General features: G+C 36.6%; 3 protein-coding genes across 3 annotated transcripts; 2 read left to right on the forward strand and 1 right to left on the reverse strand.

The window, feature by feature from the left end:
• Positions 1–1,894: 1,894 nt before the first annotated feature.
• Positions 1,895–4,599, forward strand: LOC133710049 (malate dehydrogenase). The gene is made up of 7 exons (XM_062136022.1): positions 1,895–2,054; positions 2,339–2,497; positions 2,596–2,771; positions 3,443–3,720; positions 3,800–3,935; positions 4,039–4,150; positions 4,239–4,599. The coding sequence occupies exons 1-7, from the start codon at positions 2,012–2,014 to the stop codon at positions 4,331–4,333; spliced, it is 999 nt and encodes a 332-aa protein (XP_061992006.1). The 5' UTR covers positions 1,895–2,011; the 3' UTR covers positions 4,334–4,599.
• Positions 4,600–7,136: 2,537 nt separating this feature from the next.
• On the forward strand, positions 7,137–11,216 carry LOC133709762 (meiotic recombination protein DMC1 homolog). The gene is made up of 15 exons (XM_062135621.1): positions 7,137–7,466; positions 7,581–7,663; positions 7,965–8,056; positions 8,145–8,216; positions 8,323–8,361; positions 8,477–8,534; positions 8,622–8,667; positions 8,772–8,817; positions 9,242–9,303; positions 9,434–9,500; positions 9,596–9,688; positions 9,771–9,839; positions 9,962–10,040; positions 10,181–10,347; positions 10,473–11,216. Exons 1-15 carry the CDS (start codon positions 7,222–7,224, stop codon positions 10,515–10,517), a joined length of 1,263 nt encoding a protein of 420 aa, XP_061991605.1. The 5' UTR covers positions 7,137–7,221; the 3' UTR covers positions 10,518–11,216.
• A 2,450-nt stretch (positions 11,217–13,666) lies between these two features.
• On the reverse strand, positions 13,667–15,829 carry LOC133712930 (transcription factor MYB14-like). Its single transcript, XM_062139041.1, has 4 exons — positions 15,454–15,829; positions 15,207–15,336; positions 14,247–14,696; positions 13,667–14,079 (listed from the first exon to the last, which is right to left on the reverse strand). The coding sequence occupies exons 1-4, from the start codon at positions 15,584–15,586 to the stop codon at positions 14,004–14,006; spliced, it is 789 nt and encodes a 262-aa protein (XP_061995025.1). The 5' UTR covers positions 15,587–15,829; the 3' UTR covers positions 13,667–14,003.
• Positions 15,830–20,517: the final 4,688 nt, after the last annotated feature.

The following is a 20,517-nucleotide window of genomic DNA, read 5'->3' on the forward strand; positions in this document are numbered from 1 at the left end:
ATTCCACGCAATTTCCTTCTTTACACCTTCTTTTCCTTATTTGCTTCGGAAAACCTAATAAACACAAAAACAAATAAATTATCCAAAAATAATATAAACTAACAAAGAAAAGCATAGGAATAAATAATAATAACGTAGCATAATATGCTCCTATCATTGATCAGGGCAAAACAGTCTAAAAATATAAAGAAAACAGGTCCAACTCTTAGAGTTTTGGGTAAGTGGGGTTTAAAAATAAAAACTGTTGTGTAAGTGGGCAATCTCTTAGAGTGTTTGGGTAAATGGGGTTAATTAACCCCAAAATTGGATAAATGATCATTTTCCCAGACCAAAATAATAATGGGCATTAATTATCTTTTTTTTTTGTCACATAGGGCCATTTAAGAGCATAACAAAAAAGAAAAAAACAACTGCTACTTAGCCAGAGCTGTTACAATATTTCTAGGCCTAGGCCTCACTAGGCCATCAATATCATCCATCAAAACTTGATTAACAAAAGGAGGGTTTGTGTCCAGTCTGCAAACTCCTAATTCATTGTCCAAACTATGCTTAGGTGAGATCTCTCCCACCATATTTCTTTCTCGATGAATATGCTTGATGGAACAGAATTCAAAATGATTCATCACGGATTTGCAGTTTAATATGAGTCCTTAAAGGGTGTAAATCAATATCATTACTTTGAATAAGATTTATGAGAGTAGCAGAATCAGATTCCACATCCATATGCTTAATTTGCATATTAACCACAATTCGAAGACCAATCACAATGCCCCAAGCTTCAGCCTGCAAGATTTCCCCATAACCAATATTCTGCATAAAACCCTTGCACCGAACACCCTCATTATTTCTAATAACTCCACCAGCACCTATCTGACCCTTTTCATTCCTAGACCCATCCACATTAAGTTTAAAGTGGTCTATGTTAGGTTTCTTCTAACCAATCATTTACACCCTAGTAGTAGAGTCTCCATATTGCTTCATATTAACATTGTTCCATTCCAGCAAATATTGAAGAATAATGGTGGAAGTATTATGAGGACCTTTAAAATCACTATAAAAAATAAACTTGTTTCTCCATTTCCAAATAAACCAGCATATAAGCACAAACGATTGAGACCAATTAAAGCCAAAATGCTTATAGTTGCTTTGGTAAAGATTAACAGCAATCCACCCTTCCCAATAAAGGTTGAAAGTTCTTTGCATAGTAACAGGAACACCAACATCTTTCCAAACTTTCTTAGCTTTTTTGCAATCCCTGAAAAGACGAAGCATAGATTCATGCAGATGAAAAGATGAAGCATAGATTCATGCAGATCAGTACAATGACTACAATTGGGTTTATCTATCATCTGTCTTCTCAATCTATTTACATTAGTATTCAATCTACTTTGAACAAATTAATTATCATTTTTAATAGTCTCTCTGTTATGAAAAATATTTAGACTTTTAGATAAAGTAATCAAATTTTTTTTTTTATAAATTTAATCTGAATATCTGTTATTCTCTTGGCCTGAATTTTTTGTTTTGGACATACTTTTTTAGCCTCTATTATCACTTGGTTTTTCCACCTCACTCACAATTTGACTTGTTGGTGTATCCCTTAACCAACGTCATCTCCCACGAGGACCAATGGTTAGAAAACTTTAAACGACCTTTTTCTAGCGCTACGGATGGTTCATGACCATTGTCCTAACGACAAATCACGAGTCCGAATCTAGACGGAATATCCCTCCCCTTCAACCCCAAGTCATGACGCCGTCAAAGCGTCTCCTTGTTTTCCAAACCACTCTACGTCGTCGTTTCATTCCCCACCCCTTCGTAGACTCCAAAAGCGACGCCGTTTGAAGCTATCCCCTCGGACACGTATCCATATCCTCGGCAACATCATTTCCTCGCCCATAAATACCCCCGCCTTCTAACTTCTCTACTCTCACTCTAACTCTCTCTCTCTCTCTCTATCTCAAACCAACTTTACTATCTTCAGATCGTTTCGTTTTCTTCATCGGAATCCATGGCGAAAGAACCCGCTCGCGTCCTCGTTACCGGAGCCGCAGGTACTGTAACGCTTTACTGTTCACTTCAATTTTCAACTATCCATTTGAACTTCTTAGATCTACGATTTTCTTCTGAAACGATGTTGTTTGTGCTCTTTGGCTTGTGATTTTTCATGTGTTTGATGCGCGTTTTAGATCTGCTGCTTGATTTTGTATGATACTGTTTGAGAGTGAGAGGATCGCCGCAGTAGTAACTAGATCGATGCTTTTAGAATCGTGTAGTATGAATTTCAGTGAAGTGGATCTGGATTTTGATGAATTTGAATTTTGTTTTGGATTTGCAGGTCAAATCGGATATGCTCTTGTACCTATGATCGCAAGGGGAGTGATGCTCGGGGCTGACCAGCCCGTGATCCTTCACCTTCTTGATATCCCATTTGCTGCTGAGGCATTGAATGGTGTCAAGATGGAGTTGATCGATGCCGCTTTCCCTCTTCTCAAAGGTAAACATGACATACTAGGTTGATGTATTCATAAAGTATGTATGTATAGTATATAGATACCGCTACCGTCGACTGATTTGATACTTGGATTGTTGCAGGTGTCGTTGCTACAACTGATGTTGTGGAGGCCTGCACCGGAGTCAACATTGCAGTCATGGTTGGTGGCTTCCCAAGGAAAGAGGGCATGGAAAGGAAAGATGTCATGTCAAAGAACGTTTCTATCTACAAGTCCCAAGCTTCTGCACTAGAGAAGTATGCAGCTGCTAACTGCAAGGTAATTGTCTTTCTCCCCAACGAGATTATTCCAGATGTGTTATTGAATATGCTGTTGTTGTTGTTTAGGTATATTGTTATGGATTATGAATTTGTGCACCATTTAAAATCACAGCTCCGGTCATGTCGAATTGTAACTGATTCCCCAATTATATGTATGAAAGCTAATTGTTGGAACCATGGCATGCATCTTGCTGTTTTCAATGAAATCTTGTAGATTTTAATGCGCGCACACACATATAATAAGGAATCCTGTAGATGCTTTGCAGATGCATCATTTTGAGTTTGGCCTGATCTGCTGTAGGGTGTGATTGACCACCCCTCTGCTGGACAAATAGATTTGTTGGGTTGTTATTGCCCTATACAAACAAAATTAGGTACAGGTCTAATCAATTGCTTAAGAGTATTTAGGTTCCTGTATAACATGTGTCCTCTGCGGAAGGGTTGTGAGTGAGCCCCCTCTGCAGAACAAATAGATTTATTGGGTTGTTATTGCCCTACACAACAAAAGCATCCTTAGAGTTGGGTCTAATGAATGGCGTAACATGTATATTTACAAATTGCCATTATTGTAGGTTGCTTGTATCACATGAGGACCATTTTTGTAGTTTACAAATTCAAGTTGAAATTGGTATACTTACAAATTGCCATTTTGTTTCCTTTCTTTTGCAGGTTTTGGTTGTTGCTAATCCTGCAAACACCAACGCTTTGATCTTGAAGGAATTTGCACCATCAATTCCTGAGAAAAACATATCTTGCCTGACGAGACTGGACCATAACAGGGCATTGGGCCAGGTTTCAGAGAGATTGAACGTTCAAGTTTCTGATGTGAAAAATGTCATTATCTGGGGAAACCACTCATCATCTCAGTATCCTGATGTCAACCATGCAACTGTCAAGACACCATCTGGAGAGAAGCCCGTCCGTGAGCTTGTTGCTGATGATGCTTGGTATGAGAATGAAAAACTTTTCTCTTCTAGCTTGTCCTTTTATTGTGTTACTTACCTTGCTCAAAACCTTCTGTGGTAGGTTGAATGGAGAATTCATTGCCACTGTTCAACAACGGGGTGCTGCAATTATCAAGGCCCGAAAGCTGTCCAGTGCATTGTCAGCTGCTAGTTCTGCTTGTGATCACATCAGGGATTGGGTACTTGGAACCCCAGAGGTTTGTATTACTCTCTCATGTCTTCTACCTCATGTTATCATGTTTTGCAGATATATTCTAATCATGTTAAATATGCTTATGATTTATTTGACCTTACATTCAGGGAACTTGGGTTTCCATGGGTGTTTACTCTGATGGCTCGTACAATGTACCAGCTGGTCTCATTTACTCATTCCCAGTCACTTGCTGTAATGGAGATTGGAAGATTGTTCAGGGTAAGAGCATGCTCCTCCATCCCTTCACAGTTAAACCACATGTGAAATGTTTAGGGTTTTAATATCATTATGATTTACAATTGTGCAGGACTCCCTATTGATGAGTTCTCCAGGAAGAAGTTGGATGCGACTGCCGATGAGCTTTCTGAGGAGAAGGCCTTGGCATACACTTGCATCAATTAATCACCCTTGTGTATTTCTCAGTGTGGTTGTAACTTGGCATACACTTGCATCGGTGTCTGTCAAATGGAGGTAGGCTGAAGTTTTGAAATAATGCCATTGTTAAGGTAGAGAGAACTGTAATGATGGAGAGGTTGCTTCTCTGGATTTAACTGTTGTTTTACCCATTATATATGCGGATATTTGACCTTTTTTCCGATTGTAATCGCATATTTGAATGTCAGTGGGACTTGAAAATTATCCATATCTTCGTTGCTAGTTGATTATAATTTGTTATTGCCTCTGGTTATGTTGATGATTACCAAGATCCAAGCATGTCTGTACAATTTGTATGCGACTCAAATGATCTCATGCTGTAATTTTGCTGAGGCAGTGTCTGCAGTTTAGCTTACAAGTAAAATGGTTTTCTCTAAATAATATATGTGGGGATTTTGCACTAGTTTGAGCCATCGGGCAATCCCCATAAGGAACAAGATCTATAGGAGCGTAGAGCCTAAAACAAAAACTCTATTCACCAATCCATGGAAAATACAAAAGTGCCTGTCTATATCAAAATGAATGGAAACTTGCATTACGTGAGATGGCTTGATACGCCCTGTATTTAGTTCGCCTCTTTGCTGTATTTAGGTCATTTATTTTAAGTTTTACTTTTCTTTAACGACTATGGGGCTCGAAGAGTTGATTTTTTCATTTTTTTTAGGGTAATCATTTTGGGAAATCTTCTTCTTCAGAGTCGTAGAGGTTTAGAGAACGTTAAACCAAGTCCATAAAACACATAGTATGCCCAAAACTGAGTTCGTGCGTGATAGTTATGGTCCAAGAACTAAACTTATTGTTTCTGAAAAGGGGTATAAATAGGGACTTACCGAATATGTAAGTCATTTTTCAACTCGGCCCAAATTAGAAACCCTACCCTCTCTTTAGTGCGACTCGACCGGCGACTTAACCCAAATTGCATGCCACTTGAGTTCTCCGCCGTCCAGCCATCCTAGCTTGTCGCACCGATCTCATTCGAACCAAATTGGAAAGATTGACCAGTTTAACTCTATCTGTGACGAATATACGATATTGGAAGTAGTCTTAGTTTTATATTCGCATATACGATATTATCGATCTTTTACATATTTGGTTGCAACTATAAAAGCAAGTTCATGAATATTCTAACTTTTTGGAACAAAAAAAAAATCTTCGAGTCTTCGACACAGTCAACCTCACCTCCATTGGACAAACGGTTCAAATAACTCCTCCTTTCTCGATCCCAGTCACGTGCAGGCTCTTTAATCAAAAAAAAATTCAGCATACCATGACACCACAAAAGTAATAATAGACGGAATAGCACCAAGAATAATTTATATAGGGTTCTTGACCCAAAGCGCCAAAATTAGATAAAATTATTTCACTTACCCCAGTAACAGATTTTTATTTCCCACTACCCCATTTAACTTAAAAAGACAATTGTACCCTCAACCAAATTAATAAATTACACCATATGCCATCGAGCTCTCTCTCTCTCCCTCCCTCCCTCCCTCCCTGTTGCAACGACGCCACCATGTCAATCATCGAAGACGGCTTCAGATCAGTCAAGGCCTGCCGCGTCCCCCTCCTCTCCAACCCGGTCTTCAAGTCTCCCCAAGATCGCATCTAGAACGACGAGGTTTTCGACCACGACGCCAATCCCTACGTCCTAGTCACCGAGTCTGGAGCTCTGACCTCCAAGCTTTTGCACGAGTATGGTTTCTATACCACTGTATACATCTGCAGGATGAAAATTTGAAGAACTGGTTGAAGAGAGAACAAAAGTGTTTGCTCCGATTTGGTGCCGAGAGCATTTTCTTGGTGGCCAAATCAATTTTTTTTTTTAGTAAACAGTGGCCAGAAGGCCAAGAATGAAAGAAAAAAAGAAAAAAAATAGTTTTATACAATTTGCACAGCTTTGAAAAGAATTCCGTCATCTAATTTGGTTTTGTTTTCTTTATGCAATATTTTTTTTTTTGGAGGCAATAGATGTTTTGAATTGACGTAATGTCCTCGTTTTTTTTCTTAATTAAAGTTTTATTTGTCTAATTTTACGGAGATTAATTCTCATTCCGGCGACAGAAAGTTCTATTGGAGGGGTAATAGACGTCTACTGGGGGTCTATTACCCCTCTATTGGCGAGCAATAGACTATGCCTCTGTATTGGGGGGCAATAGACCTTTCCGGCGACCTATAAGATCTCCGACAACCTCTTTCGTGACATTCGGCAAGGTTTTCAGAATAGTCCGGTGGGCGGCACCGGTGACCGGAATCAGGCGAAAATTGGCCGGAATCCTGCGGCCGGTGACGAGGTTCCGGCAAAGTCTCCTATGGTTTTTTTCTCTCTCTAAGTAACAATGGGTGAAGGTAAAAAAGTCCAAAAAAAAAAACACTTTATGGGGTATTAGAGAAGACTTCTTTAAAGTGTTTTGGGTAAGAGATAATTAAAAAAACTTAATGGGGGTGGGAAAAAAATCCCTAGAAATGGGGTAAATGGACAAAATCCCTTTTCATTTTCTTCCTACTCTCTTCTTCTTCTATAACATGTTTTCTTTTTAAGCGCATAAAAAGGTTAGTCCAATTGTCACTAGACATACTTGTTGTGTTTCATATCATTAATTAGACTCAATGTGGTGTATTAAATCAAAGTACAATGACTTGAGCTACTTCTTGGTAGAGAGCATATACCTTTTTTTTTTTTTTTGAAGGAGTTTGGAGCTTAGCCTAGTTGCGAGGCGAGCCTCAGCTCCACATTCAGACATATTATTAATAATAGATGAAGCACGATGCAACCGGGAGGACATGAAACCAGAGCGTTTGACGAAGGTAAAACTTGATCCTTGTTGCAATTAGTATGAGTTTGAATCACATAATCAATGACGTGGCAAGATCAGAGCCGTCGAATGTACAAATTACGCGTTACGCACAAAACCCAACTGCTCAACAAACTTGCTCTCCATTCCCGCCCTTTAAATCCCTCACATTCCTCTGCCATTCAAATTTCAAATACTCAAATCTCTCTCTCTCTACCCTCTCCATTTCTCTCTCTAAGATTTCCACTCTCACGGAACCACCAAACGTCGCCGTTTCGTCAACCTAAACCACAGAGAGCGAAGATGAAGTAAGTCACAGATCTGCAAACTCCTCTCTCTATTTGCTTCAATTCCGATCGTATAGGCGGTATAGCCTTGTTTCACTTTGGAATAACCTAACCTTTCTCTGCCTTGGTCCTCAGAGCCGAAGATCAAAGCCAGATGCAACTCATCGAACGCGAAGACATCGACGACGAAGACGACCTCTTCGAAGTGATCGATAAGTGTAAGCTTCACAACCATTCAATTTCGCTTTACATACTTCAATTTTCGATTTCGATCATTTCGCACTGGTATTTGAATTTCTCGATGATCACAAAACTGCTTCGGTTTTTCTCGGTTTCCGAGCTGAACTGGATTTTCAGTCAATCTTCAAATTTCCGATGGATTTGCTTAGTTTTTTCTGGTTTCGTAAATTGAGTGTGTTTTGCTCACGATTTTAAAATTAGACTGAAAACTATAAGCCAAATTTGCTTTGGAAGTGACTAAATCGGAGTTGTAATGGAGTGATGAGTTTTTGTGTGCAGTGATTGCTCAGGGAATCAATGCCGGAGATGTTAAGAAGCTTCAGGACGCAGGGATCTACACCTGCAATGGTTTGATGATGCACACCAAGAAGGTATAGCTAATTTCACCTCTAATTTTTCGAAACTGTAAATGACAAAATGTTCAAGTTGGATTTCCTTACTGTGATTGTTGTTTGGTAGAACTTGACCGGAATTAAAGGCTTATCTGAGGCCAAAGTTGATAAGATTTGTGAAGCTGCTGAGAAGATAGTGGTTAGTGCTTAACCTTGCCATAATCTGAAATGTTTATCTAGATTTTCTGAAGTTTTTCGAGTGATAAGTTTCTTCTCGGTTTTCATTATTGTTTTTTCTTTTTCAGAACTTTGGATATATTACAGGGAGTGATGCTCTAACCAGAGTAAGTTTAAAGTTGTTTGTGGTTTTAAGCTGGCTTAAGTAAATGCAGTCTTGAAAATTAGTTAGTGTGGGGATGAATGTGAACCTCAGAATTTGAATTTTGTTTTGGTGTATAGAGGAAGTCTGTGATTCGCATTACAACTGGGAGCCAAGCACTTGATGAACTGTTAGGCGGTAATCTTGTGCTATTAGTTATTCAATCTAACGTTTATTATGGTAGATAGTTTGTTATCATTTGATTCTGTTGTTAATAAATTGCAGGTGGGGTTGAAACTCTAGCAATCACAGAAGCCTTTGGGGAATTTAGGTGAGCATTGTTTCTTTGAGTATCACTGGTGTCCATAATCTGAAATGTTTCTTTGAGTATCACTGTTGTCCATTGCTTGTATTAAACCTAAGCACTGATTTCAGGTCTGGGAAAACACAGCTTGCACACACACTCTGCGTAACTACACAGGTTTGTCTCTCTCCTTAAGTTGTGACTGTCTTAGCATACTAAAAATCATGCCATCATTGTGCAAAATTCTGTTGTGGTCTTTCTCTAAAAGTCTGGCATTTGAGTAGTGAAATGTTAAGTTTACATTGACTGTGATTTCCAGCCATCTTGCATATCATTAGTTTGATTAACAGAGAAATTATACACCATTAAGAAGCATGTTGCCGAAAAAGTGATAATTGTGGGTTTTGGACTGCTGCAATGCCATGCCAAGTAAAGTTGAATGCCAATACTGCTTTTACAACTGTGCATCCCATATCTGGTCTTTCTCGCATAATAAACTAGTAGCTAGCCTAAGATTTCCATACCGAAACATGCAGTTTGATTCAAATACCACGTTCTATACATCAAGCCTTGCTGACTGAGCTTGTTTGCTACTTTTCAGCTTCCCACTAACATGCATGGAGGGAATGGAAAGGTTGCTTACATTGATACTGAGGGAACTTTGTATCCTTTTTCTTTGTCCATCCCAACTAATGTTTCATGTAGCTTTTTATCAACAAAGGATGACCAACAATTATCTTCATCAATACCACCAATATAAGAATGTTTTCTTCTTAACTAAGTGCACTTGCAGCCGGCCTGAACGAATAATACCTATAGCTGAAAGATTCGGCTTGGACCCAGGAGCTGTCCTCGATAATGTAATCCTCAATCTAACATACACTTTTAGTTGAACAAATGATAGTTTGATACATGACTGTGAACTAACCTTGACATTTTCTGTGACTGCATAAAGATTGTTTATGCCCGTGCTTTTACATATGAGCATCAGTATAATCTGCTTCTTGGTCTAGCTGCAAAAATGGCTGAAGAGCCATTCAGACTTCTGGTAAAGACTTCAGTACTTTACTTGCCAGAACTCTGTTATGGTACAAGTATCAGATTGACTTCTATGTGTTCATGTTTTTCAGATTGTGGATTCAGTGATTGCTCTATTTCGTGTTGATTTTACTGGGAGAGGAGAGCTTGCAGATCGCCAGGTCAGTTTCACAGATTCCCTGCAATACATAGGCTCATATTACTATCATTTAGATCTTTCAGACCAAATAAAATATACACTCATTTAAATCTTATGTCCTTCCTCTTTATTTTTCTTCTTCAGCAAAAACTTGCACAGATGCTTTCCCGATTAATAAAGATTGCTGAGGAATTCAATGTCGCTGTCTATATGACCAACCAAGGTAATTGGTCATGGACCAAATTCAAAGACCCTTTTGAGCTCAATCATGGATCATTTTTGAAAGTGTAGTTATTGAGTGGATCTTATAGTAATTTGATGCATGTAAGTTAGAGGCTCACAGTGAATCCGATTACCATGCAGTGATAGCTGACCCCGGTGGTGGAGTGTTCATATCTGATCCAAAGAAACCAGCAGGAGGTCATGTGCTTGCCCATGCAGCAACCATAAGGCTCATGTTTAGAAAAGGCAAAGGGGAACAGCGTGTCTGCAAGGTGTTTGATGCCCCAAACCTGCCTGAGGCTGAAGCAATATCCTTCTCATTTGCTTTATACTTTATGACTTTTATCATTACTTGCACCATCCTATAACTGAGACTGCATGTATCATGACTAGGGTAGGCCTATATGTGTTGTTATTCTTGACAGAAACGAACGTTTTCCAGATAACTGCAGGAGGCATTGCAGATGCAAAGGACTGAAGTGCAACACCTTTCTGTGACACAAGAAGCAACAAAATACTCATAGTTGGTAAAAAGTGGCACTGATATGCAGAGAGGAGAGGCATGGTATAGAGTGGTAACGATAAGCGTAAACATAATGCACTAGCAACTTATGCTAGAAAATGAATGACTTCAGTATTGAATGTTTGAGCAAGGTTGCTTTACCTGAGTGCTTATCTAGTGTGCAAAAGCATCTAGCACACTTAAATTGCTTTTCTTATACGATACTTGTTTTACATGTACTACTCTATCTAAGAAAACTTTATTATCTGATTTAGAAAGAACAAAAACTTTAGGCATAAGTATCAGGGCACCACAGTATTATTCCTTAATTGGCCAGTTATAAAGGTCTTCTCTGTTCTTGTGTCTGTAGGTATGAGTAACCTCAAGTTAAGGACTTGCCATCAAAATCTTATTACTCTTGTCAAAGTGTCTTTGCAAATCAATTTCTTTTTTCCATAAATTATTGCCTACAGAACGTACCTAGCCCATTCTTACCTCAAACACCTAACGTCTTTCTCATTCTCTTTAGTGGGTTCAGTAAGAAGCAGCAATCAAGACTTATTTTGAGGAACAGAAAAATATAACAGGCTACTTTTTTAGTAAGGCTCCCAAGGACCATCAATGATTTTCTAAGACCAAGATTAGTTTAATATGTATGATCACATTGAACACAGACAATGCAGAGGTGAATGCTCCAGAAAATCAATTACCGGTCTTCTGGTTGAACTCAAGCCCATTCTCTACACCTCCTTACGTAAGGGGTTCTCTAAAAACTCGGCAAAAAAAAAAAAAAAAAAATCAATTACATATACCACTCAGTAAATTCCCATCCTTAGCATAACTCTCACATACTTTAACATATACAACGAAACCGTCATAAGAATGAACTAATAACATTCTCGAAAAGTATCAAGTGTGAACTCACTGTGTAGTGAGCTGAAGCTCCATTGTTGCTGAAACTTGATACTTCCGAGTCCATTATCTTTACGTACCTTCGATATATGGTGTAGTATGTTGGCGGATATCCTACTAACAGTACTGATGCATTTTGAGAATGAAAATGTTGTCTAACTGTATTCTCTATCTCTACAGCAAATGCTGTAGCTACCTAAGTAATTTTATAGATAGATTCCTTGAACTTTTTTGAAGAAATTTGCACAGCTCTCACTTGATCGTTGCCTCTTAATCAAGTTTCTGAGAGATCACTTGATATTTTGATAATCATGCCTACTAGTGCATTCTTTGCAGTTGGATCATTGCTTTTCCATGCGGCTCCCGTAAAACCAATCCTCTCAAGTTTGAGCTTGCCATATATACTAGTATGCAGTTATAGTAACCTCAATCTGCGATTGTTATGTGAAGTATGCGTTCTATTGGATTATTAACTTTTCTTGAGTGTGGCTCTGTATTCATACTCTGAAATCAAGTCTCTTCTAGTGTTGGCTACTTCTGAATTTAGATGCTTGCCTGCAAATGATCAACAATAAATTGCTTTTGTAGTACATGGTCTTAAAACTTTTTTTATTTAGTCCTTCGAATTAATTGCTGAGGTGAGGCATTCTTTGGTGAATGAAGAAGTATATACAAGCATTAAATTTGGTGTTTAATTTCAAGTCTTTATTGTCTTCTCAAGCAGTTAAAATTTTATGGGAGTTGCGATACTCACTCATAATTAGTAATTGCATAGACTAGCTTCCCCATTCTGTTATTTCCTGTCTGGTATAGAGTATAGGACAACTAGACGGTTAGTAATAGCCGACCCATATTAGTAATTTCCGTTACTTCAACGAATGTCCTTTTAGAGGCTTATTCTATTGGTAAATCTCATTGTTGTGCAGTGATAGCTGACCCCAGCGGCGGAGTGTTCATATCTGATCCAAAGAAGCCAACCGGAGTGACCTTAAGTTTCTTGCTAAGTCTTTGACGACTTACTGTAATCCGATTTTCTCGTTGTGAATCGATAGCTATAGACTGTAACCAGTCATCCTCCGATCCCCAAGTCACAGCTTCGCTGTTCTTCTTCAAGAAGCAGCTATCAAGACTAGGTGCTACATAGTATGAGGACAAAAAAAAGTTGAGATATGAATTAAAAAGTATGACTCCAAGGTCCACTAAAAATAAAGATTTGAGCTTACTTTTTGTTTCTCTAGCAAGACTTAGAATTATATAATATGAATGGTCACATAAAATGAAGACATTTGATGAGCATGTGATTGACGTACAGAGACTGACACTGAGGAGTAAGGACCAAAATCTTTTGGCCACATTTTGGTTCAGTGGTGTATAGCTGTGTTCAAACTGATATATGGAGTGTGGAATTTTTGATGACCCGAAACTCATGTACATATTAGCGTTGACATGATTCTTAGACTAGTGGCGATCAGTTTATATCATGAGCTTTATATGGATTTTTGCATCGACATCGTGTTTAATTTAAGCCTTCATTTGTTTTTTGGTTATGATCGTTATATAATTGTGGTCTGATCCAAATATGGTGATTGGTGAAATTTCGATAGCATTTCACCCAACTCTAGTAGTGGATGCCATGGTTATGATTGGTTAAGCTAGGAGCCTAGCTATGTTCCTCAGCCCTCAATGCCATAGTGGATTGTTAGAAGAGAAAAATAGAGCTTACTCATTCCTATATGACTTTTATAGATGCGATTCAAGAATCTTTTATCAATGACAAATCAACATCCTTTGCTTCGCCTGATTTCTCAAACATTTGCTTCCACTAAGGAAATTAGCAAACCAACAAAGATACTAGACAATTTAGTGGGTGTATTGCATATTAAGCGAGAGCTATTACCTACACTGACAAACTCAAATCTAGTTACAACTGCTGTTGTTAAACCCACATTGTCTAGACAAAGGAGCAAGTCATCACTCTTTTTTCATAAAAGGTCACCTCTCGTCTATCTTACTAAAAAGCCAAGTCTTTGCAAAATGCAATTTCTTAAATGAAAAAACCACGCATAAATGGTCCAAACTACATAAATCTTTGTGTGCATTAGGTTGAAAATTCACACCTTTCTGCATTTTTTTTTTTTTTTTTGGATGAACAAGATTTTGTCATCCAACAAGTACTATTCAAATTTAATCCTCCAGCACAAAAGCAGTTCATCTTTCATAACTAGAGCATGATCAAACAAATTGTTGCAAAACCAATTGGTGCACGTAAAATTACAGATACTAAAATTACATAAGATTTGATGCATTTGGTAGAAAACATAAAACTCAATTACATCATTTTCTTTGTCTTTATCGTCATCGTTACATAATCTAGATGACCGTACTAATCTAGAGAACAATAAACTTGATTGCTTGATGGAAAGCTTAGAAAATGCAGGATCGGAGGAGAATTATCACCAGAATCACTCAAATCTAACTAGCTCCATACTTATACAAAACTTTTCTCAAGTATTTATGTCTCTCCCTTTATTCTTTTCAGTCTTTTGTAGACTATATGTCCTCGATCTGTAGCTTCTTCGTCAGTGCATCAAACTCAAGCTTTTGGACAAGGTGACAACTTTTTGTCCTACATCGGAAATTTCCATGCCAACTAATGTTAATGTACGGTCAATTCGAGATACCATGTTTAAACTACTCCTCTAACCGCCAAATAAAATAACTAAGAAAGAAAGAATTCAAAACTCTGGTAGTTCTGGTGTGTCCCCATAGCCAGCTTTGATGAAAAGGTCGTACCAAAAGTCCATGCCATCATCAATGTTTGAAGGGAGTAGAAGTTGGGGTTGTGCTTGATCATTTGTGCCCTCCAAAAACTCTAATGGGTTGTCGCCGCAATTGTCAGCTGAAAGTGCCTCTGACCAGAAACTGTCATCGATTTCGAGGACGGTTGCATCGAACTCGATCTTTTCATCTTTGATCATGTTCTGACCGGTTGCGGCCGAGGTTTCAGTGACTGATGAAAAATCATCACTAGAACTTGGTTGTGGTGACATTGATGCATGACTTGTTGGACTCTCAAAATTCACATCTTCTGGCTCCGCATATTGGCTTGTGAGATTCGAAGTGCTACATGTTGGTGATGTGGTGTTATTATGTTTGAGTAGTCTCTTCTTCAAGTGGGTATGCCATACATTTTTTATTTCATTATCAGTTCTTCCTGGTAATCTTGCAGCAATTGCTGACCATCTGAAAATAAAAGAAATATATGTGATTAAATTATGTGCATGAGTTTGGCACTTTGTTATGCAAGTACAAAAGTATATGCTTATATATGTATATACCATATATATTTGAATATGACTAGAGCAGCTTGTGACTAGTATGACACAAAAACTAGGACAGATATTAGTTATTTACTGCATGACTTCATCTGTATTCCATAATTTTTATCGCTGTTGCTTCAAATTTACAGAATCTTTTAGTTCTTCAATTGCTATTCTTTATTACATAGAACCAGTCGCCTTTGTTTGTATGCTCGAAAATGGATCTAATTCATCTTCTTTGCAATAAAATTTGGGGTCAAGCTAGCTACTGATCCTTTACTTCAAAGCAATGTTTGTCTCTAGCCTTAACTTTGATTCATAATTTATATACTTGTTCATGTTGAAATTTCATTTTCGCAAAAGGGTATAGCATGTTTTTCAGAAGTTCAGAAAAGTTTCATGCAAAACTAAATGTTAAGCATTGTATGCATACCTGTTACCAAGCATTTCATGCAGATTGATGATGGCATCTTCTTCTTCTCTAGTGAAGTTTCCTCTCTTGATATCCGGCCGCAGATAGTTTATCCACCGGAGTCTGCAGCTCTTCCCACATCTCAACAAGCCTAAAAGAAAGAACAATAAGCGAAAAAGTACGAGTCGAAAGCTTAAACAACTCATCGATAACTTTGTTTGGAGCTGGCTAGCTAGAGAAACCCAGATAGCGAGGAAATTGTAATTACCAGCATGCTTGGGCAGAGCTCGCCAATTTCCATGACCGTAATTTTGGATGTAGGAGATGAGAATCTGGTCTTCTTCAGTAGTCCATGGCCCCTTCTTCAACCCCATTTTCTCGCAGCAAGGAGCTCTCACCATGTTTTCTGGTTTGAGTGAAAGAAGGAATGAAGAACTATTTTACTCTATTCCAAACGATGAGATAGTGCTTCGTTTGAGTTTCAGCTCAATATTTTTTGAGGGCTTGGCTGGCTATTTATCCTGCCTCTCTTCTTTTTTTTTTTGGTCGAAGATCCTTGCACTATTCAAAAGTTGTTTGAATGCAGACCAAAGACAAATGAGAAAGAATCTCGCTCTAGTCAAAAGCAAAAGCAATTTCCAGGAAGGAGCTCTCAAGCTTTAGGATCCCTATTAATTACTTGAAATATCTAAACTAATTAAGCAACTCATATTTTATATATCGAGTTGCAGCCTTGAAGGTTTGTCATATAGTGACTAGTAAAAGGTACGCCAACTAAGGACGTGCAACAGACACAAAATCTGGTCCATGATCTCATATGAGAATGAATAATGTTAAGAAATTACAAGGTGGCTATGTAAGCCTGTGACGTTGGACAGTTGAAGCAGCCAAAATGTATAGTAGAGACTGTAGAGCCTTTGACAATAACCTTTAATTTTGCTTCATTAATTTGATCTGTAGTACACAAGTACTCCTGAAATGTTACTGAAAATGGTTAATACATATTAGTATATGATGGAATACTTGCTCTGCATAATCCATATACAGTTTTAGCTGTCAAATGCGTCAAAGAAAAGCTTATTTGCCAGACACTACTCAGACCTTATGCAGCTGTGTTATTAGCTAGGTACCAGTGTGTTCCCTCCGATTAGGCCGGCTAAGAGTTATGTACCTGTTTGTGCAGTTTTTGTCTACCTTGGTTTTGCCCTTTTGGAGTCGTTACTTCCATTATCCGGTAGATGTTTTCAATGTTCACCAATTAGCTACTAACATATGAATTATATATTTTCATTTAATGTTGGATGATCTCTCAAGTTAAAATCGTATCTCGCTCGAGATTAAATTAGAAACAGAGTTAAAGTCATCAAAAAAAAAAAAAACACTGCAAGAAAATCGATCAAGAGACTCCTAGAACATACCGATTATATTTAGCATGACAATTTATATGAGTAAACTAAATATCTAAAGAAATCTCCTTTTGTGTCCTCGATAGCATGCCTCTTTATGGCAAGTTAAAGAATTTAGGATTTTCTTAAATCAAAAGGACAATGCTATGTGACCAAAAGAAAGAGTCTACTATGTATTTCCATGGAGGCATGGACTATCTCCATTCTCAATGCAATGATGAACTGGTGTGAACTGCGTGTATCAATTTTGAACTTCTGTTTCTCAATAAAAAAAATATAAAAAAATAACTTCTGATATGAGTATGAGGGAGACTCTTTATAATAGGGATTTTAATGTTTAGTTCTATATTTGACAAATTGGTTCATTTCAAACATTTAGAACCACAAGTTGCATTTATTTAAATGGGTCAATTCTCACTAATCATAAGTTCATAACCAAGTCAACAAATTCACAATACAAATCAATTTGCTTGTTGGGTTTTATCTGTTATTCCAATTTGCAATCATTAATTTACTCATCAACACATATAATAGTATAATGCTAACTATGCGCTTATAAATCTAATTTTACAATAACAAAATTGAACCAAAAAAAAAAAAGTGGATCATACACCATTGTCCTTTCTGTCATCGATGTGAACGAAAGTAGTGTAGGCTTATTTTAACAACGCTCTGCCATGACATTCGATCATTATTGAGTAATTTATTAGAGCAACTCCAACAGCTTTTTTATAATTTCTATATTATAGGAAAACAAAAGTCAAAGCTTTAGCTTTTTTTTCTTCTCCAACTCCAACAGATTCCCTATTTTACCGCAATCTCTAAAATATCCACAATTCTTAGAGATTGCTGTAAATTTAGGGAATTTGGTTTTCTCTTTCCTCACTATCCCTAAAATAAGGATAGTTATAGGGAATCTGTTGGAGCAAAAGAGGCTCAATTTTTTCTAAACTAGAGAAAAATTAAAATATGGAGAAACTGTTGGAATTGCTTTTAGCGGCTGTTAAATACATGCATGAGCATCGCATTTATCAAATAATAGAAAAGTTGACCAAATAGAAGGATTGTAAAACCTATGATGTGATCCAGTTTGCAAAACCTTCGGTAAACAAATTCAATTGGGTCGTCTTTTAACATGTTTTTATAAGCTTGGTCAAAAATGAAATTAATCAAGTATCTTTTTGTTCATGATGAAAAATGAAAATAGTTGAATTGTAATGTGGGATAGGGTAGGGGAGGGTGCATGGAAGAGTCAATAATATTGACTGGTTTTGTTTATGTTCTTCGAAGGGTCAAAGAAACACGCATGTGCGGATGAGGTATTGGCCAGTCAGAAACAAGATAGTGACAAGTGATTGTTCAATCATGCGTTTGAGATATAGCTACCTGTAAGGCTGTAATCAATCATAGGGGGGAGGAGCGGCCTCAAGTCAATACCCGACGACTAGGATTAGTATTTAGTAGTGCCACTAGAGCTGCTCCACTACCTACTAATCTCCTTGATTAGTATTCCCTTAGCAGAAGAGTTTTTTTTATTGGAACTTCCATATTCGCTCATTTGACCTCTCATGCTCTTTACACTTCCTATTTGCTTTTTAAAAAGTAAAATTTGCTATCCAAACATCTTTCAAGTACCTAACTTAACTTTACTTATAAATGAAATGTTCCAAGCATTAAAAATGAGTTTTAATGCTCCCATAATTGTTTGTTTGCCAAAAAAAAGAAAAATTGAAATAATTATTGAAAAAAGTCATAGCTTGATAACTAATTAGAAAATATTAATTACCATAATTGTTTTCGAACCTAATTTTTCATGTTTTATGGTTACAAAAATTATATTTGCTCATTTAATTATTTTTATATAACTTTATCTTATATGCCGCTTCACAAGCATATTTGGTTTAGTTTACACTCAGTTTCATGATCTTGTAATACTAATGAGAAGAACATTTATCTAATATTTTTTCTATTGCATCATATTTTTGTTCTTGTATAATTCACCAAGTAATTTTGAATGCATTATCTTTTGAATCTTTTTTCTCTTCGAAAGCTTTCATGAACAAATAAAATCATAAATGAGATTTGAAAATGGATTGGAATAATAGAAGTAATATAAATTGTGTTTATATTATTATAAAGCTTTGGAGAGAGAACAAAAAAATATTTTTTTTCTTAATATTTTGTTGTCTGTAACAGTCTTTTCATATAAGGACATATGTTATTTAATAATTAAAAAATGGAGAAGGTCTAGTAAGCAGATTAGAAGGTCCCAATAGAAACTCTCTTAGCAAAATAGCCAAAATTTTCTTCATGAAATACGTGCTTTATTTGAATGACTGAGAGTAAGCAGAGATATTTGTTTGATATCTTAAATCACCTGCACCAATCACAATTTGGAGTTACTTTCTATTGCAATTCGGTTAAACCCACCCATATCAACCCTGCATGAAATTTAAAATTTTCTTCATGAAATACGTACTTTATTTGAATGACTGAGAGTAAGCAGAGAGAGTCAGAGAGATATATTTGATATCTTAAATCACCTGCATCAACACAATATTTCTATTGCAATTCGGTTAAACCCACCCATATCAACCCTACATGAAGAGCCATACATAGTGAAAGAAAAACTAGAACTTATCCCAGCAAGGGCAGCGATTTGATGGCATCATTGATATTACATACATCATTGTGACAAAATTAAGTATCACTTACATGAGTTGAAAGTTAGACGCTTAAGAGCATCTTTAGCAGACTCTCTACTTTGGCTCTTTAGCTATTTTAGAGAACATGTTTAGCTTTTTATCTATTTTAGCAGCTGCACCAGACTCCTAAGTGGCTCTCCATTATAACTTTTAGCTATCTTGCTCCTAAATATAGAGAGCAAGATGAGGCTCTCTATAATTTAAAACATTTTTTTTTGAGTTATTTTATGTAATTTATAAATACATTTAAACTATTTAATCTTCATTTAAAAAATAATCTAAATTCAAAACTAGCTAAAATAGAGAGCACTGATGCAGATGTATTTCTAAAGTGGCTAGCCAAAATGACTTTTTAGCTATTTTGGCTAAAATTTGACTCAAAAATAGCTAGTATTACTAAAGATGCTCTAAGGGTGCAATAATTCTAAACCACTACAACATCATGAAAAATGAAAAACTATATAGTACATTCATGCATTCAAAAATTCAAATTAGCAAATATATCACATACTAGTAGATATTTCGAGTCCTCTTCAAGACTTGATACAGTATATTGAATATTGCTCCATGACTTGGAATAAGTTGGCACCGGTTATGCCTTCATATTCACCTCGATGTGAAATGTACGTCTAGCATGCATCATCCTCATTGAAATGATTACCACCTGCATAAAGTCATACAAAGATTTTGCTGAAAACTAAGGAGCTAGAGGTTAGTGTATTTTGCCTAACCTCAAAATAACTGTTTCCAAAATGTATTTTGGCTTGATACATACGAGATTAGTGTATATTTTGCCTTGATGTGAAATGTCTAGCATCATCCTATGGAATCATTGAAATGACTAAACCTACATAAAGTCAAAAAAGATATTGTAGGAAAAATACAAGGTTAGTGTATTGACTGTTTCCAAAATAAGAATTAAATGATGATACTTAATTCAACGAAAATTTTGTGCATCTAGAAAAAACTAATTCATACTTAGATGTGATTTTTTTTCTACGGATGTTATTAATTATTGGAATGATGTTATGCTTACGTACATCTACATCATGCAAACTTTTGATAGCTAGAAAGATCACGATGTGATGCTTTAGTACTAATCTTTCACAAAGTGAGAACTAGATAGATTTGTGTATGAGTTATTATTATTATTTTTTTGATATGTATAAGAGTTATTTTTTTTTTTGGAAAAAAAAGTCAATATTTAATTCATAATAAATT

This window comes from Rosa rugosa, chromosome 5 (assembly GCF_958449725.1).
Source record: "Rosa rugosa chromosome 5, drRosRugo1.1, whole genome shotgun sequence".
NCBI lineage: Eukaryota > Viridiplantae > Streptophyta > Magnoliopsida > Rosales > Rosaceae > Rosa > Rosa rugosa.

Bases quoted from the DNA above. Each gene is read 5' to 3' on its own strand.
- LOC133712930 (XM_062139041.1), bottom strand. From the start codon at position 15,586: ATGGTGAGAGCTCCTTGCTGCGAGAAAATGGGGTTGAAGAAGGGGCCA. The intron at 15,337-15,453 runs GTAATTACAATT...TCTTTCTTTTAG, and splicing joins AGCTCTGCCCAAGCATGCTG to GCTTGTTGAGATGTGGGAAG. The intron at 14,697-15,206 runs GTATGCATACAA...TTTTATTTTCAG, and splicing joins CATGAAATGCTTGGTAACAG to ATGGTCAGCAATTGCTGCAA.
- LOC133710049 (XM_062136022.1), top strand. From the start codon at position 2,012: ATGGCGAAAGAACCCGCTCGCGTCCTCGTTACCGGAGCCGCAG. The intron at 2,772-3,442 runs GTAATTGTCTTT...TTTCTTTTGCAG, and splicing joins ATGCAGCTGCTAACTGCAAG to GTTTTGGTTGTTGCTAATCC. The intron at 3,936-4,038 runs GTTTGTATTACT...CCTTACATTCAG, and splicing joins GGGTACTTGGAACCCCAGAG to GGAACTTGGGTTTCCATGGG.
- LOC133709762 (XM_062135621.1), top strand. From the start codon at position 7,222: ATGACGTGGCAAGATCAGAGCCGTCGAATGTACAAATTACGCGTTACG. The intron at 8,668-8,771 runs GTGAGCATTGTT...CACTGATTTCAG, and splicing joins GAAGCCTTTGGGGAATTTAG to GTCTGGGAAAACACAGCTTG. The intron at 9,840-9,961 runs GTCAGTTTCACA...TTTCTTCTTCAG, and splicing joins GAGAGCTTGCAGATCGCCAG to CAAAAACTTGCACAGATGCT.